General features: G+C 43.6%; 1 protein-coding gene across 13 annotated transcripts in view; it reads left to right on the plus strand.

The window, feature by feature from the left end:
* The window catches only part of ank2b (ankyrin 2b, neuronal), an 882,930-nt gene extending 869,620 nt beyond the window's left edge, over positions 1-13,310 (plus strand). For 12 of the 13 annotated variants that reach the window (XM_041195707.1, XM_041195740.1, XM_041195679.1 and 9 more), the window contains 2 exons: positions 1,874-1,965; positions 11,580-13,310. In XM_041195707.1, the coding sequence (XP_041051641.1) occupies positions 1,874-1,965; positions 11,580-11,763 (276 nt within the window). In that variant the 3' untranslated portion in view covers positions 11,764-13,310. The remainder of the gene's footprint in view (positions 1-1,873; positions 1,966-11,579) is intronic. The other variant, XM_041195782.1, reaches the window with a different exon arrangement.
* The last annotated feature ends 5,335 nt before the right edge of the window (positions 13,311-18,645 follow it).

Below are 18,645 nucleotides of genomic sequence, written 5' to 3' on the forward strand. Positions count from 1 at the left end.
AACTGGTGAATGTATTTTGTAATGTGTAGCAGAATATTTCCAGAAATATGTATCAGGAACGTAACAGGGTTCAATGTATAGACTGTCCAGTGGCAAAGCAGTTAAGGGTTCAGATTTCATCTATCATGAAAAATGTTAACATTGATGACATCCTGGAAATGGCTTAAAAAGAGGATGAATACACAATGCCAGAATATGTGAAAGTGCTTGACTCAGGCTTCATCCTGAATCATTTCTTAAGATGTATGACATCCTCTGCGGGGTGTTTCCTGATCTACAAGCCTGATACAATGGGGCAAGTTTTAGGATGAGCAGATGGTAGGATTGGGTGTTGGTGGGCTGGTTCAATTGGCAAAACTTCAAAGTGTGTTGGTACAACCGCTCCAACCCTTCGACTTCCAGATTTTACTGAGGCAGGGCAAGGGGTGGGCAGCCAACCTGGTCCCAGAAAGTGGAAAGGCTTTGAAAAGATGTTAATGAGGCTGGAGGCAGGTTCATCTGTGGTCGACTGAGTTTCATGAGTGGGAAACCTGACAGCTGCAGCAAGACGAGGAGCTCCATGGAGAATGTAAGTGCCTTCACAGCACTCCCTGTGGCCCACGAGTAGGAAGAGGGCTTCCTCCCGCCTGTTCCAAGCCCCCTCCCCCACAAACTCTGACACCATCTGAACCCCTCCCCATTCATACCCACCCCAACCCCTTAGATTAGACCCCTCCTCCGGAAGATGGGGTTACCTCCCCCTTTGGGACCTTTTGGTTTTGAGGTTCCATAATACGTGGAAAACCTAGACCCCCAGGTTTCCCGCATGTTCTGGACCCCCAACACCCACCCCCCACTCTCATTCTCCCACCCAATTTGCCAGCACATTCAACAACTATGGTTACCATTAACCAGAAACTGAACTGAACCAGCCATATAAATTGTGTGGCTACAAAAGCAATCAGAGGCTGGGAATTCTGTGACAAGTAACTCAGCTCCTGACTTCCCAAAACCTGTCCACCATCTTCAAGGCACAAGTCAGGAGTGTGATGGAATACTCTCCACTTGCCTGGTTGAGTGTAGCTTCCACAACATTCAAGAAGCTTGACACTATCCAGGACAAAGCAGCCCACTTGATTGGCACCCCATCCACCAACTTGAATATTCTCGCCCACCATCACCTGCGCACAGGTGCAGCAGTGTACACAATCTATAAGATGCACTGCAGCAACTCACCAAGGCTCTTTCGACAGCACCTTCCAAACCTGTGACATAGACCACTAGGAAGGACAAGGGCAGTTGATGCATGGGAACGTCACCACCTGCAAGTTCTCCTCCAAGTCACTCACCATCCCGACTTGGAAATATATCGCCATTCCTTCACTGTCGCTGGATCAAAGTCCTGGAATTATCTTTCATAACAGCACTGTCTTCTTGAACCACGTAACAGTGGTTCAAGAAGACGGCTCACCATCATCTTCTCGAGCAGTTTGGGATGGGCAATAAGTGTTGGCCTAGCCAGCGATGTCCACATCCCATGAAAAACTTTTTTAAAATCCCCCAAATAACAGCAAATAACCTCAGTACGCCTTGAAAACTGAGTTATTTCAAATAAAAATGTCAGTCCAAGTTTTAAATGTTGGAGTAATAAGATTATTCTAAGAGTAACCCTGAGAATGATAAGGCGAATAATCAAGTAAGCAGCAGTAAGGCATCTCAAGCAGCCTGAGAACTTTTCTGGGTCACTTTGACACAGAAATTACTGTAAGTTTTCCACTCAGGAAATGCAAGACTATTGTGCTTTTTTTTTGTTTCTCATTCTTTGAGAGGTTTATACAGATTTTTAGTGCAGCAATATGTGTTTATGTATTTGTACTGTTTTCATTCTGCCCAGGCTCTAAGTTTTTCAGGGAACCATGGAAAGGTCCACATCCCAAATGTAGCTCACAGAGAGATTGTAAAAGAGGATGGATCAGTTATTAAAAGGTTTGGGCTATTCTGTAGTGTTCTTGTTTTTTTTCAGTAGCTAGTATTACTAACCAGCTAAAGTGTGGTGGCGGTCTGCCTGCACCTCTTACCACTCATGTGCAGTATTTGGAAAGTAGCCACTGTGGTGTCATTTAACATGACATGATTGGTGTATGCTAACAATTAATCTAGAGGCATTGCATGCAGTGATTTGAAACCTGCTGGCATGTTTTTAAGTTATTTTGTTGCTCTGAAGCACTGTTAAACTATAAAAGCCATTTGGAGAGTGCTGGCAGATGGCATTGGCTGCGATAGCTTCTGGTGGGAGACAAGGCACAAAATAAGATAAAAGTATTGCAATATGACTCATTTTGTGTGTTTATTTGTAAAAAGTACATTGAGAAGCCATTTAATCAAGCAGTTCAGACGACCACTCTATTTTGTAAATAATTTAAAATGAATAATTAGGATACATTACCAAATTATAATTGTGACTACAGTTGTGACTATGTTAAGTAATATTCAGTCAGCATAGAAAGTGATATGCAGCATTACTTAATAAATATACATGTAGGGCAATAGACTGCTTCTTTACGACATGATTCTAACTCTTAATTCTCCTATGTGAAGGCAAAAATGAGATTTACCATATAAACGATTTACATCGAAAATCAAGGGTACCTCAAAATTTTCACCTTAAATTTTCCAAGAGCTGAATTTTCTGCCTATTGCGCGGGCGGAGTGGGAGCGGATCCGATTGCAGCCAGCGATTGGGTCCATGCCACCATTTTACACGGGCAGGCCAATTAAGGCCCGCCCAGCGCAGATTGTGGCTCCCGAGGACAGTGGGAGTGGGCGGGTGGTGGCGGGACTGCAATGACCACCAGGTCCAATGTCGACTTGGGGGCCTGTTTTAAAAAGCTACTGCAGCCTTTCAAAGGCTGACAAACACGGCTAGTGGAAGGGCTCCCCAGAGCACTGCTGGTGATCAGGCCAGGTAGGAGGGAATGGCAGGGGTGACATTTAGCCCCTCGTTTTTCAGATGATTGCCTTGCTGCCCTCCTTGAGGAGGTGGCAACATGGCGGGAGGTCCCCGTACCCCAGGACGGGTGAAGGAGGCCTCTCCACATGACCAAACGTGCCTGGGAGGAGGAGGCGGAGGTGGTGAGCTGCCGCGACCTGGTGCGATGCACGTGGATCCAGTGTCGCAAGTGCTTCAACGACTTCTTGCACTCGGGAAGGGTGAGTACCAGCTTGGCATTGGTCACTTAACCCCCCCGGCGCCCCCCTACCCCAGGCAACTCTGAGTGTAGTGACTGCATTGAATCATTGACAGCATGTGTCCTTCGCTGGGTGGGCAGCAGATATTGCCCATGCCGAGGTCACTCTGAGAAGTTAGTGAAGAGATGGATTCTGCATCCGCAGCATGTGGTACACTGAGACCCACATTACTGTTTTGGAGGCAACCTGGAGGAGCTGCGCCTAGACGCAGTGCTGGAACTGCTTGACATGTCAAAGTCCGGGTGATGACATGCTGGTAGGTGAGCTTCAAGGTGGCATGGCACCGGTTGATCTGTTGTCCCCTGCGCTGCACGTGCTTGCGCCTCCTTGCTATGGAAGGTTAGACCGTACGGTACCAAATGCAATGTAGGCAGCATTTGGCCAAGGGGGGTTGGGGGGAGGAAACAGGTCTAGCATCTTTGTGTGAGTGTTTGACAGCAGCAAGGTGAGGAGACACTGGAGCCCTGCAATGTCCCACTCTGGCTGGGGTGGGCCGTCCGCGAAGAAAATCCAGGTACAAATAACACTAATCAATGCTCTTCCCTCTTTTTCAGGAGAAGAATGCACATAATGCTGCTGAGCGGGTGAGGACTGGCAGAGGGCTGGCCCAGGTGGCAATTCTCAGCTGCTTTGAGCAGGAGGCTCTAGATCTGGAGAGGTGCCATGCGTCCAGGTCCACCAGTGTCAGTGAGGCTGGCGTGCCAGGGGCAGGCATGTGGGCCCAGCAGTGAGGTCACCATTGTTCTCTCAGTAGCCATGGCAGTGATGAAAGTTCAGTGACTGAAGTTTGCAACATGCCTTGACCATTGCCCATTACAAGATTGTGGAGAGCGCAGCATGCAACTACTCTGAGTGACACACGATATGGGGGGTGCGCCCCCTGAGCAGTCCAGGCATCGGAAGCGCATTATGAGAAGACCGATGGTTCTCTCCACCACAGCCCTTGTTGAGGCATGGCTCCCATTATGCAGCCTCTGTTCTTGGATAGCGGAGAGGTGTCATGAGCCACCTTCTGAGGGGATAGCCCTTGTCAACCAGCAGCCAACGAGCCAGCCAAGCCAGAGCACTGAAGAGCCTCAGCACCTGGGAGTGTCTGAGGATGTAGGCGTCGTGGGAGCTGCCTAGGTACCTTGCACAGACTTGTAGAATCAGCATTCTGTGGTCACACACTATCTGCACGTTCATGGAGTAGAAGCCCTTCCTGTTGACGAAGGCACTGGGCTCACCTGCTGGCACTTTGATGGCCACATGTGTACAGTCTATAGCATCCTGGACACGGGAAGCCAGCAATGGCCGCGAAGCCTCTGGATCGCCGTGTCTGGCTGGCCTGGTAGTAGATGAAGGTCAATGCACGCCTGAACAGAGTGTCTGTAACCTGCTTGACACAAGTGTGGACAGCTGATTGGGAGACACCGCAAAGGTCACCCACCGAGCCCCGGAAGGAGCCAGAGGCATAGAAGTTGAGGACAGCTGTGACCTTTAGAGCCACTGGTGTGAGGTGTCCACCTACACAGTTAGCAGAGATCTCAGGCCCAATCATCTGACAGATATAGTTAACTGTCTCCCTTGAGAGACGGAGCCTCCTTCGGCACTGCACCTCAGACATATTGAGGTAGCTGCTTCGCTGCCTGTATACCCTGGCAGCAGGATAGTGGCATCTTCTGTGGCCCCTTCTTGGTCTACCTCTTAGCCCTGCGCCCCTTGTGGCTGCACCTGTCCTCCCAAAGGTGGCTTCCCTAGAAGGTGAATGTGCACTCCTGGCCTCCTCCCACTTCTAGCCCTCCCTCCTCAGAGGAGGTGCCTCCAGTGGAGAGTTCAACTCCCATTCCCAGGCTAAGGGAAGGCTTCCTGAAACCTGCAGAACCAGAAAAGATTCTTCACTGCAGAGTGCTGACCTGAAGGTTGAGTCCAGACCAAGCAGCTGGTATGCATTTTGAAGTATTGCAGGTCACAGATAAGTATCAGTAACTTTAAAAAAACGATATTTGACAGAGCACACTCTTGACCCCATTGAGCCCTCTTATCCCACCCATGGATGAGGTTTATACAAATGTGTCCTACCCGCCTGCCCGTTGTACCCGTGCGCTGACCTGAAGGTCGCATGGGCCCTGAAAATTTGCAGTCAATTGGCACCTCAAGGGCCTTAAGTGGCCTGTTAATTAATGGCAGACGTGCATCAAATATCATCGCGCGCCCGCCCATTGAAATATCGTGATGGCGCGCGGTGACATCAGGACGCTCGCCCGACATCACTGCATCATTTTACGCCTTGGCATGCGGGTCCCGCCCCCTCACGCCAATGGAAAAATTCTGCCCCATCTATTTTTTTGGAAGGGGAGGTCGGGTTGGGATTCTTTCTAATATTCTCCATTCCTCTGCTGAGGACAATGGCTGGAATTTTCCGGATCTGCCCACGACGGGAATCAATGTGGGCAGGACCAGAAAATTTGGAGAACAGTCAAATGTCCCTCGTTTGGACAGGAATTTCCGATCCCACCATCCTGTCCCAATGACTCATACTGGAGTATAGTTCAATGAGTGCTTACTTCTTAAGTATGTACCTATCTACCTTTTAAACCCATTAAGTTGTTTCACATTATGTGCTTCTGAGGGAATGCTACATTCTCCCATTCCTTTGTTACGGAGATTTTTTTCCATGGTTTTCTTTTAACCAGTTTATTTCGCATTTTAACATTCGAGATCCTTGTTTTGAAATACACTGCTGGATGGAGGACTTGTTCTCTGTGACCCTGTCATGTCCCTACTCTAATTTAAACATCTCAATCAGATCACCCTGATCCTCATCTCTAGGTAATATGACTTAAATTTACTTTGTCTCACATCACAGCTAATCCCTTTAATCCAGTATCATCCTGGTGAATCATCAATGAGTTTTCTCAAGGAAAATCTGTCCTTCCTCAGAAGCAAGTATTGGAGCATTAGTGATTATGTAACTGGACAAATAGTCAAGAGGCCTGAATTTATGATCTGTAGACATGAGCTCAAATCCCACAGACCAGCTGGGAAATTTAAATTCAATTATTTGAATAAAATCTGGAATAAAAAATCGAGTAGCAGTAAGGGTAACCATGAAACTACCAGATTCTTGTTTTTAAAATAAAAAGATACGTTGTCCTTTCTCAACCTGGCCTATATGTGACTCCAGACCGACCTTTTGACTCTTAACTGTCATCAAAGATGGCCACATGCCACTCAATTGTATCAAGAAATTCACAACCATCTCTTCAAGGAAAATTACCAATGGACAATAAATACTGCTCCCACCAGCAATGTCCACATCCTGTGACTCAAGAAAAAAAATTGAATTTCCAACACTGAAAATGATATTCCTACTGAGATACTTCCAGCTGCTTAAGCCCTAAACTCTGGAATTCACTCCCTAAGCTCATCCACCTCTCTACATTTCTCCTTCGAACCGGTTCATCCAATCTGACTTTTTGGTTACCCGTTCTTCTATCGCCTTATTGGCATGATGTCAAATTTTATTCACTATAAAGTTGCCTTAGAAAGTTTTACTAATTTGCAAAAACAAATTTTTGCCAATGCAAATAATGGAGCCTCTTGAAACTGAAAGACCAGTTGCTCTTTTTCCCTAAACTGCACCAAATGCCTCATCAATCAAAGCAGTTATCTGTTTTTTTTCCCTCCTCTAAATGAAAGCTGTAAACGTTTTTTTTTCAAATTAATAAGGCTCTAGGCAGATAAATCATTTTGGATTATGATACTAGAGATCCCAAGCAGTGTTGTCTTCAGTTTTGTATACATAGTAGCACTTTTCCCAATCTGAAAAGTATCCTAATGCATCTCAATACTTACACAATGCTGATCAATATAATGGTCAACTTACCTTTACAAGATAGAGCCCTAAAATCAATCAATGCAGTAAAAACAAAGTTAACTTAAAATACAGATTTTAACTATTGAAATTGAAAGCAGAAATGTTTTTTGTTTTGTTTTTCAAAGCCTGTCAATGAAAGTATTCCAGGAGCAGGTGGCTGCTTTTACTTTTGTTTCTTTACTTGGGACTGGAATTCCCCCATTGTTCATACCTTCTCTGAGAGGCTGTGAACAATGTATACTTACAAAGAGGAATCAACTCCACTGACTCCACGGGAGAGAGGGGTTGCAGTGTCAAGGGAGTTAAACTGCCGAAACCATACATTGGAGCTGGCAAGGTGGGAATGCTGAGTGTGGGCTGACTGACAACACCCTTAACCTGCATTGGCAGAAATTGCCACAAATGGGAATGGGGGCAGGATTCCCGGAAGCGCCCACCATTTTTAAAAGGCGTCCTAGTTGGCACAACTCCCAAAAATCTGAGCCTATGTACCTGTTGAAGCCCAACTTCCATTGACCTTTTTGATCACATTTTGCACATATGAGCTAGCTTTTGATGGCTTCTGTGACCAGGCAATTAATGTCTTTTCAGTCATTTTCCTCCATGCTTCCCCATTTTAAGTCAAAAGGTAAGTATCTTACATTTTGTTATTTTAAACTGTATCTTAAATCTGGCAGTATGGATTAGCTCCACATTTGGCAGAGTATTTACCAATTGAATGACAAGAGCACTCAACATTTCTCTTTAGTCTTACTCTATTCCAAACCTCAGAAAACATTTTAATCAGTTGATCCCTTTGGTGCTGTGATCCTTTGAAATACACCATTCATTGATTGCACAGGGAAAATGTATCCAATGCCCTAAAATAAAAGCAAAATACTGCAGATGCTGGAAACCTGAAATAAATACAGAAAATGCTGGGAAAACTCAGCATATCTGGCAGTATCTGTAGAGAAACAGAGTTAACGTTCTGAAGTAGAGTCATACGGACTCGACACATTAACTCTGTTTCTCTCTCCACAGATGCTGCCAGACCTGCTGAGCTTTGCTAGCATTTTCTGTTTTTATTCCAACACACTAAATATTGGCACAGATTTTCAACACGATGAAGAGCCTCTCTGTTGTTGCAAAAATTCTGCAAATGGCTGAAAATTAACTCCCACCCCTTGTATTTCACATCTTTGCCGAACGGGACTCAAATTGGGCCAGGGTTTGTACATACGCAATTTGTGGAGGCAGCTGGCCATTTAAATCACCAGCTTCCTCCACTGAAGTGGGAGTTTGGAAGAACAGGAGTGTGGAATCCGAAGTGTGGAGATTAGAACAGGTAAAAAAAGGTCTGAACTTGTTGATGAGCTTGGATAGCCAAGCTACCCCTTTGGATAGGGTTCCTGGGACACCTTTGAGAGAGGTAAGGCACAATGTAGGAGAGGGAAGACATCTTTTGGGAGAAGTAAGGCGCCCTTAGGGAATGTTAAAAGTGAACATGATTATGCACTTCTTACGCACAAACTGGTCCAGCTGTCAAGGAAGTGTCCAGCTGCCAAGGAAGTGTCCAGCTGTCCAGTTGCCAAGGAGGTGTCCAGCTGTCAAAGCTGTCCAGGAAGTGTCAAATCTGTCAAGGAACTTGCCAGGATACTAGGTGAGTTAGCATGGAGGCGTTAAGGGCACAGGGTAGGGTGGTGTGGTGTGTGGGTTGGCATGAGTTGGCACTAAGTTGGCATAGGGCAATGGGGAGGGTAGAGGGGCACTAAGTTTACATAGGGGTAGGGGGCAACGTGAAGATGGCTAGAAGGGTGCTAAGTTAGCATGGAGTTGTGAGGGGCCATGGGGCAGTGGGTGGGGCATGGGTTGGCATGAATGGGGAGTGTGTGGTGGGATGATGAGTGAGGGCTGGAGGAGTGTTTTTTGTTTTATTATTATTTATTTAAACACAGTGCCAGAGCACAGAGGCAGGCCTTGCGCCCTCTACACCCGGCAGTCTGTGCATTTGTTCCAGAGTTGCCTTCCCTGATTCTTGTTTCTGCCCATGCAACCCCCCCCCCCCCCCCGCCCATCCCCCATCCCGCATCCCCACCCCCTATGAAAATCCGACCTGCTGGTGGCCATTTTTAAAGGTCTGGTTCACTGAGCAGGGAAATCACCTGACTTGGCGAACATGACTCAGGGACAAAAGTCTGGGCCATTCAGTTTAGAAAGGTTCAATTTTTGGAGGAAAATTTGATATGAACCAATCTTGTTAGAGTTTTTAGATGAAAGGTTGAAATATTCCATCTTTGTTTCTGCTTCCATCATTTTTTATTGAAAGGGCTGAGATTATTTTGCAGCTCCGCTGGAGCTAGCAATTGCTAGTGTTAGATAATTCGACTTCTTCAGTGTGCTGATTATTGTTTTCATGAAATCAATATATTATACTCCTCATTATCACACTGCATAATCTCAAAATTCTTATATGTACTATAGATCTGACTGAACCCGATTTCCTGTTGGTTGTAATGTTCCTACCTAGTTCCTAGTAACTCCATAGCACAAAACTGTCCACAGTGGATCACAGATGCCACTGATTTGATAGTCGTATAATGACAGCTGACGCGAGAAGTGGAAACAAATACATTGATGCAGTAAGGTTTGCTTTTCCAAGGTTGGGATTAAGGCACATCATTGATGTAATGAAGCAGTATACTTTGCATCTAACCATGGTGTATGAATACCACCTAGTTTTCATTTTTATACAGCAGTGTAATTTCAAATCTCTTATAGGCACTACAGTTCGGAATGAACCCAACTTTCTTGCTGGCTGTAAGATTCCAATGAGTGGTTGATGCTAACATTGGGTGCAGATTTTAGAAAATAGTGTGGGGTAAATTTTGATCTGGGCCCACTGCATAACCAGAGCATCTGCCTCACTGATCTCCAAATTGCTAGGGTCCTTCAACAGGCATTATTTTCCTAGTTTACGCATTTAAGTCGTCAATGTCTATTTCCGCTATCTGCCTGGAACACTTAGGGCAGGATCTGCCAATCAGCAAGCAGGGGTGGGGCATGCGCGCAAAAGAACGCACTCCCGTCTGAGGGAACCCACCATCAACCCCCCCCGCCGCCCGCACATGGAGCGCATAGCGCTTCTTAGTGGACGTCACACTGGACGGCCCTTAATTGGCCTGCCCACGTAAAATGGCGGCGCGCCCCTAATTGGAGGCGCACCCGCCCACACCCACTCCCACACTCCCCCCCAGGGGGGAAATTTTTCCTCCTTAAAAAAAAAAGACCCATGTGAACTTACAGTGCGAGCAATGCCTGTGCAGCTTGGACATAGACTGTTTCATTGCTAAGTTGGAATGCTTTGTGATTATTTCATGGCAGAAAAAATGGATGTAACACGTATCAATTTCTGCCCCTTTATTTGTTGCCATTGACGTCCTTCATTTTAACTTCACCGCCCCCCCCCCCCCTTAACAAAAAACTTGAGCAAGTCCCTGAATATGCATTGGATGATAGGGTTGAATTATTTTTCTTTTTAGTATACTTAATCCTTGCCTGAATTTTTCAGGCAGCGGGCAGGCTCAGCGGGAGCAGACGGGGGCAGTCGCAGAGCCAATCGCTGCCCACAATCGGCTCTGCACCGCCATTTTACATTGGCGGGCCAATTAAGGCCTGCCCTGCGTAAGACGTGAGCGGTAGCGCTCAGCGCTACCTGTGCAGGTGGGCAGGGGAGGACAGAGAGTCGAGGCCAGCGCTCTTTTGCACATGTGCGCTAAAGAGCGCTTCAAACTCCCTGAGGCACAGAGCTGCCTCAGATAGATTGAAAGGCTTTTGAAATTATTAAATAAATGGTTTAAAAATGTATATAAACACGCCCCCTCATTTGACTGTGTCGCACGCCGACTGAAAAATTCTGCCTCCTGCCAATGGGAATTCTTTATTTCCATATACCTGTACACTTGTACCACTCAACGCACCGCATTCGGCTGTGCCTAATATATGAATGAAACAAACATGCTGCTTCAGAATATGCAGAAAAATATATGCAAGCCTTAGTTATTTATTGCACATTGTAAAAAAGTTCTCTTTTCATAGGCATGCTGTTTCCTCAACAGAGCAGGGCCCCCCAATTATTTCTTCACACATTTGGGGGAATGATAAAAGATTATTTACAATTTAAGAGCCCAGTCTACATTTCGCCATTTAAGCCAGATGTTTCTTCAAATTTATATCAATGGTTTTCCGTTTGTTAAGAGCTAAAGCATGAGGATAAATACTGCACTAATTTATTGTACAACTGGAAGAGTGCTGTCAGTTCTTGATTGGACTGTTCATGGATTTTTCTGCTCTTAAAATAATTAGCAAAGTGGCTGTTTGGAAAGCATTAATCGTATCCATAAACATAATACTAAGTTTTGTTTTCCTGGAGCCTCCCTTTCTCCTCTCCTTTATTTGTTTACTCTCTCTTTTCCATCTCTGTCTTGTTTTCTCCCTCCATCCCTGTTTCCAGGGCGACCATGAGTAAGACTAGCACACAGAAGAGGACTGTGGTGAAGGATCAGGAGGGGAAGCATATACACGAGGAACGGCTGGAGGACGTGCCTGAAGCGCTTCAAAAAGACGATCTGAAACACGACCTACAACAACTTCTTGGTCGCTTTTGCAGTGAGGACTGGAAACAGGATGAAAAATAAACAGCTCAAATCACGCATATCTATTCTGTCACTACTGCACAGTTTGCTCACATGAAGAAATTGTATATTATTTTTTTCCATCTGAAGATGCTGGAGTACCTGTGCAGAAAGGTAGATTTGAATTAGACTTTTCTTTACCGTAAGTAAATTTGTGACCAAAGATGGCATCCATATCTTGGATGACTTATACTGTTTGAACAATAGAGCTTCCTCATATGGCTGTATTAGGAACATGCAAACATTGCTGCCTCCAAACTGCAACAACTGTTCTGAAATTCAGAAAATACTTCATCCACAGGCCTCTTCTCATTTTCTGTTTCAGAAGGACTTTACAACACAAACATGTAAATAGCAAAAGTGTTTTGGCTTATGAAACTAAGACACTGCCTACCTTGACTACACCAATCACCACCAAACACAAGATCCTTTCTTCATTGCCGAATTGAGTCTGACTAAATGTCGCCATAGTAACAGAGTGTGAGTGTGCAGGCCTAGTAGGGAGCACTTATGAATCTTACAGTCCCTCAAAACTTCTCAAAGCTTAATAACTATGCTAGCACCTGTACTTAATGTATCAGACATATCTCCATTAATTGCATTAGTATGAATTTAAACAGTGGGTGTGTGGCAGGCTACATTTGGTCGTGTAATTCATGCTGCCATACTTGTTTCCAGAAATTTGCAACTTTCTTCACTGCTTCCACCAAACCACATAGTCTTGCATCTGTGGTCTGGTACTTTCTACTGGCACCTGCACCGTAGATAAATGGAACTGGGATGAACTTTACAAAAAAAAGACAGAATCCTTTGGTTATTTCAGCATTATGTAACAAGACTGGCTTCTTTTTGTAAGTGCATGTAGTATTTATAGCTGTTGTAATCATCTATACGGTTGTTTAACCATCTTTGCACTGGGGAAATGTTTCAGCTCGCTGCCTCAACAAAAAAAAGAGTAACAATAAAAGCAGGAATCAATTATGGTAAATATATAGTATTTTTTAATTGTTCAGTTCTATCCTTCAATGTATTCATAAGATTTTATTGTAGATTTTCTTTAAGTTATTATGGCACAGAAAACTTGTTAATATGAGGACAATATCTGCTCAGTGCTCAGAAAGTTAAATAAATAAATCTTTAATTTACTCACTCAATTAGTGCAGGCAGAATGTCAGTCCTGTTTTGTTTGTGTCGAGGCCTGTACTGACTGACTACAAGAACCAATGGAGAGAGTGTGTAACTGTTTTGGCCATGCTATGTGGTGTTACTTGCAGCACAGATGATGTCTCTGTAATTACATTTTGATTTATACCTTTTTTTTGCTGTGTAATCAAAGAACTTCAGAACTGTGAGAAGGAGTGAATTTTAAGTTGACGAATCAGCATCTTGTTCCCATGGTGATAACAAATATTGTATATGATATCTATGAGGGCATGTATTAGAATAAAGATAAATGGAAGCAAACTTAAAACACTAACAAATACATAGCAACTGCAATGTGTAAAATGGCTGATTTAATTAAAATAAAATGTACAAGTGTTACATGTAAATGTTTGTGATTATTATTTTTTCTCCCAAGCAGTAAAATGCTTATAAATGATTGTGATGGTCTTGCAGCTGCCAAAACCAATCAGGTTTTGGCAGTAAAATCAAAATGACATTTGTATCTTGTTTTTAATTTCAAAGGATAGCTTTTTTTTGGAAAGAACCGGAAGAGACGTTTTCACCATGTCTTTCAAAGTTCTTTGTTAGGTTTATATACATCATAATCTGTTTGAAGAATTATGGCAAAGGTCTTGAAACACACTGTTAGCACAGTGATGAACGGTGCTAGTAATTAATTACTTGGATTATTAATAAAATGAAGTAAAGTTCAGGAACCTTTATTATAAAAATTTGAACTGCAGCAGGAACAACGATTTATCCAATACAAAATTTTGCTGTTGACCAGTGTGGTGACTTTTGCTACAGAATTTTCAAAACAGGCTGTTCCCAGAACTGAGACTTCTGAAAGCTGACCAATATGGCAGCACGGTTTCTTTACAGTGTTTATAATTCATAAATTAACTTTATTTTATTCTGTACTTTTTTTGTTTTCATTCCACACTGAGAGTATGGGCTGGAGACCTGCTGCTAAGTCCCTGCTAGTACTGAACTGAAACTGGCTGTCCATGGGTGTTTGAGTGACCCATAGTGTCTCATCTTCTTTCCCTGCAGAGAAGCCTATATACTTGGCACCATTGATAGTAAGACTGAGACTGGAAAACATGTTGTGCTGTAACTCCTGGTGGTGATCTTTCATCATACAGATCAGCACACTTGGCTTATATAATTAACAAGTTTCCCCTAGTGAGATATAACTTCAAAATAAACCATGTCATATGCAAACATTTTTAATTTCTTAAAGTGTACACGAACTTGTGAACCAAGTGACACCCGCTTCAGCTATAGCTAACAGAAAGCTGTAAGAGCTGTTATTTAACTTCACCCCACCACAAAATTAAGAAACTGATCTTTATCATTAAATGTATAAATGTAACTTATTTTGCGCTGACAGAAAAATTGCAGGAGATGGAGAACGAACTCAAGCTTATTTCAAAGTTTTATTTAGAGTAGAAAAAATAAGAGAAACCCAACCCTGAAATTAAAAGAGGTTATTATATGATTTCCCAATAAAATGAGTGCAACCATTGGGCATTAAAGTGTGCTAATGCCCCCCAAAATAGAGTATCAGAATTACTCAGGATACTGATGAATACAGAAAACAACTCAACACCCGTTTAAAGGTGACACATTAAAAATGAGAAGAATGGCTGCAACAAAAATGAAAATGTACTGAGTGTTTCTTGCTTTGCCTAACTTTTATCATCTCAAGAAAGCAAGAGACCTCATTCATTGACTCAGTTGGATTATGGTAAGTTATTTTAGTAACCATGAGCGGAATTATTTGGTCCCGTTGGCATCATGGTGGGCGTGAGCAGATGATATGGTGCAAAGGCCAAAAATCCATTTTACTCCATTGTGAAACCTGTTTGCAATCGTCGGTTCCACCCATCAGTGGGGGACTGCCACACATCGGTAACCAAATTTCAATGCGTTATCATCTCATTATAAGCCCTGTTCACAGGAATCACCCCCCATGCTGGATCATCCAGGCATGTTGGCATGATGACCTGTTTCACAACAGTACGTAAGCGATGTGCACCTGGCAAGCTGCATTTCACTCGGGCCTTTGAGGTTTGTTTGCCTACCTTGCTTCGGGCAGCACACGCAGTCATCAGTGTCAGGCTTCGTAGGCAGAACCACATCACTTTTAGAGGGACTCACAAGTAGGTCTCTACTTACCAGATCAGCCGTAAGGCAGGGATGGCTTTTCAACAGCTGCAGAGATAGGGCTTGCTTGGGGAAGTGGAAGAAGTGGTCTCAGGCAAGGGAAGGAGCTGCAGAGCGAGGGCTGTACTGGGGAAGGGTTGGGGGGGGGGGCGGTTGGGTATCCCAGGGTGTGTGTGGGGGCACATGTTGAACTGTGCAAGTGCCTCAAGATGGTGAGGGCTGAGGAGGCAGCTTCCAGAGGAGACAAGGCTAGATGGAGATATGAGGGTGTCTGTGAGTTTGAGCGGTCATGACCCTTGAGCTGTCAGTGAGTGAGATGTCAGTGAATATGTGATGGGCTTGTGAGTAGGTGAGTTGAGATTGATGAGATCGTTGCCGTACCCTGGAGGCACAGATGAGATCATTCATTCATTTTCTGCTCTGGATGGCTGACCTGTGTGCAGTATTGGCACTGACCATTCCTGCCACCATCTCCCAAGCCGGATTGGTGAGACTGAAGGGCTTCCTGCAGCCAGAGTGGAGGTAGAGTTCATCGCGACGGGCCCCCACGATGTCCAGAAGGCATCCCAGGGATGTGTCACTAACTCGGGGGGGTTGCACTTTTTTTGACTTTTGGGGCCATGTCTTCACTGGAGCAGTCCTGGGCTGTAAGAATTGAGAACTGTGCGCGTGTCTGCAGTTTAAATATGATGCCTGGCATGACGAAACGGCGAGGTAACATATGCCAGGCAAATCAGAGGCCATCCACCAGCCAGACATGTGGCTGCATAACTAATGAGATGGAAAGGGGAGATACGGTGCAAAAACCCACCACTGCGTCCGGCAGGTGAAACGTCTTTTTCACACGCAACCAAATTTAGTGCAATTCTGGGACGATTCCGCCCTATATAAATTAAATCATGACAATCACTGTGCACAAATCTTGACTACGTTTTGCTGCATGATAAGCCGTCCATTCAAAGTTTGTATATGGCTTGTTTTATCTTTTATTTTCTGTGTATTTTCCAATCAATATCAAAGCAATAAGCATAGAAACAAATGGTTCCATGCTTTATTCTTTCTGGAGTAAAATGTTTTTGCTGATGGGCAAGAAATCATTGGTAACTCATGTCTACTTTTCTGACACAAATGTATTCCTGACAATTTTATTCCTGTTCAAGCAGGAAGGTGTTTTATTCTGAGGTTACTTACAGTTGAGTACTCTAGCGCTGCTTCACTTATCAGTCCTTTCTTCCTTTTAATTTTCTTCATTGATAGCTTGTCATCCTTTTGTGCTTTCTGTAGAAGTAGATATTTGGAGTGTCTTTATTTTATTGCTAAGCGCAAAATTACAATCTAGGTTTTAAGCATAGGTTGATCAATATTAATATTATGCTGTATAGGTTAGTACAGTAGTAAATGACCAGCAGCGGTGCTGGAACCCATTATAAGGATGATGTCATCAACAAAGTAAATGGAGTAACTCGTTATGACAATAACAAAAACATTGATAAAGTATAAAATCTGAATGAGACCAGTACACTTCCCCTTAATGGGTTATAGCATCCAGTAGTCATGACTGAATAAAAGATTGCATCCTGTTAGAGGGTCTTGCATACAGTTCAATATTTCAGAAGCTGGGAGACGATACCCTACCCAAGGGCGACTACAAGTCAACTGAGCTTAACTGAAATCAGACTGATAACCACATTCTAGATAGCTAATGGGTAACACATTCTCATGTGTTATAATTTCCATGAGTTTTAACATGGTTTGTGTTATCAGGGTTTGGCTTTGATTCCTCCTTGTGAATTGGCTGCTGTTGAGTTACACTGATTTTCCAATCAGTTGGAGAAAGGATATGAAATTGGCCGCAGTTGGGGATAGTTACTGTTACTGTGGGTCTTTGACTATTTCTGCCTCAGATAGCGGTTCTCTAGAGTTACTTTGGCAGGATACCAGAAGATAGTGTAACCAAATAAGGCAGTAACGTTTGAGTTATGTTACTTGTAATTTTGTCTTTTATATTGTCACAGCAGCAGAGTAAACCAAGCCCACTGCATCCAACACATATCCATCATTGCTAGGGCTGATAGAGGCCTTTTGAATATAAGCCTTTGGTATGTATACTGAATTGGTGTGGCATCAGTTCATCCTAACTTAACGTTGCAAACATCTCATGTTCTACTATTTCTGTAGGAGAAGCTTGTGACAAAAATTATTGGGGTTGTCCCTCATTACTTGTAGAGGAATTGTGGGCTATATTAGATATGTATTGGTTCCTGCTGTTGTTAAAGTTGATTGGTAAATAGTTTTAAAATTGTATGAACACTTGTCATGTTGACAGGGAGATACTCTTTCCCTCTGCATCCTAGTTCACTGATGCATTCCATATTTATCCTCTCACCCAAGTTTATACTAGCCTTCCTCACTCCTCCTAAGTCAGTTCATCATGGCACTCTTGCCCACTTCTCTCAAATTCAAATGATACTCCTAACACCCACTGCTCAGTTCATGGTGCACTTCTACCCCTCCCCCAAGTTCAAGCTAATACTGTTTCCACACTACCTCTTTGTATGCTGAGACTTCTCATCATCTTCCCTCTCCCAATTCAAGCTGAAACTCTTCTCTCCAAGCCGCCAAGTTCGTGCCAACACTTTGAGGTACAATACTTCATCATTCCTTTAATTAAATAAAGACTGCCACACTATAGGCCACAGATCCACTGCATGGATCTACACTGAATGTTAAACTCTAGAATGCAAACATGTTAAATTTAATGTACACATTCCTTAAAGTTAAAACTTGTTAAATCAGGAGCAGTGGAATGTATTCTAACTTGCTGTACCACAAAGGGTTAGGAAATAGCTGTCGCGTACAGAAAATTAGTCATCTTAGTTGTGTTATCAAGGTGAGGTACCAAACAGAAGTCAGTTTCTTGTTATGAAGACCTGCTTATGTCAAACATCAAACCTTTAAAAAGTCAGAAAAAAATAAAATAAAAATACCTGGAAAAACTCAGCAAGTCTGGCAGCATCTGCGGAGAGGAACACAGTTAACGTTTCGAGTCCGTATGACTCTTCAACAGAACTAAGTAAAAATGGAAAAGAGGTAACATATAAGCTGGTTTAAGTGGGGGGGGGGGGGGTGGTACAGGTAGAACTAGATAGAAGGCCAGTGATAGGTGGAGATAGCCAGAAGATGTCATAGACAAAAGGACAAAGAGGTGTTGAAGGTGGTGATATTATCTAAGGAATGTGCTAATTAAGGGTAGAAAGCAGGACAAGCAAGGTACAGATAGCCCTAGTGGGGGTGGGGTGTAGTGAAGGAATCAAAATAGGCTAAAAGGTAGAGATAAAACAATGGATGGAAATACATTTAAAAATAATGGAAATAGGTGGGAAAAGAAAAATCTATATAAATTATTGGAAAAAAACAAAAGGGAGGAGGAAGCAACGGAAAGGGGATGGGAATGGAGGAGAGAGTTCATGATCTAAAATTGTTGAACTCAATATTCAATCCAGAAGGCTGTAAAGTGCCTAGTCGGAAGATGAGGTCCTGTCCCTCCAGTTT

Source organism: Carcharodon carcharias, chromosome 1 (genome assembly GCF_017639515.1).
Source record: "Carcharodon carcharias isolate sCarCar2 chromosome 1, sCarCar2.pri, whole genome shotgun sequence".
Taxonomy (NCBI): Eukaryota; Metazoa; Chordata; class Chondrichthyes; order Lamniformes; family Lamnidae; genus Carcharodon; species Carcharodon carcharias.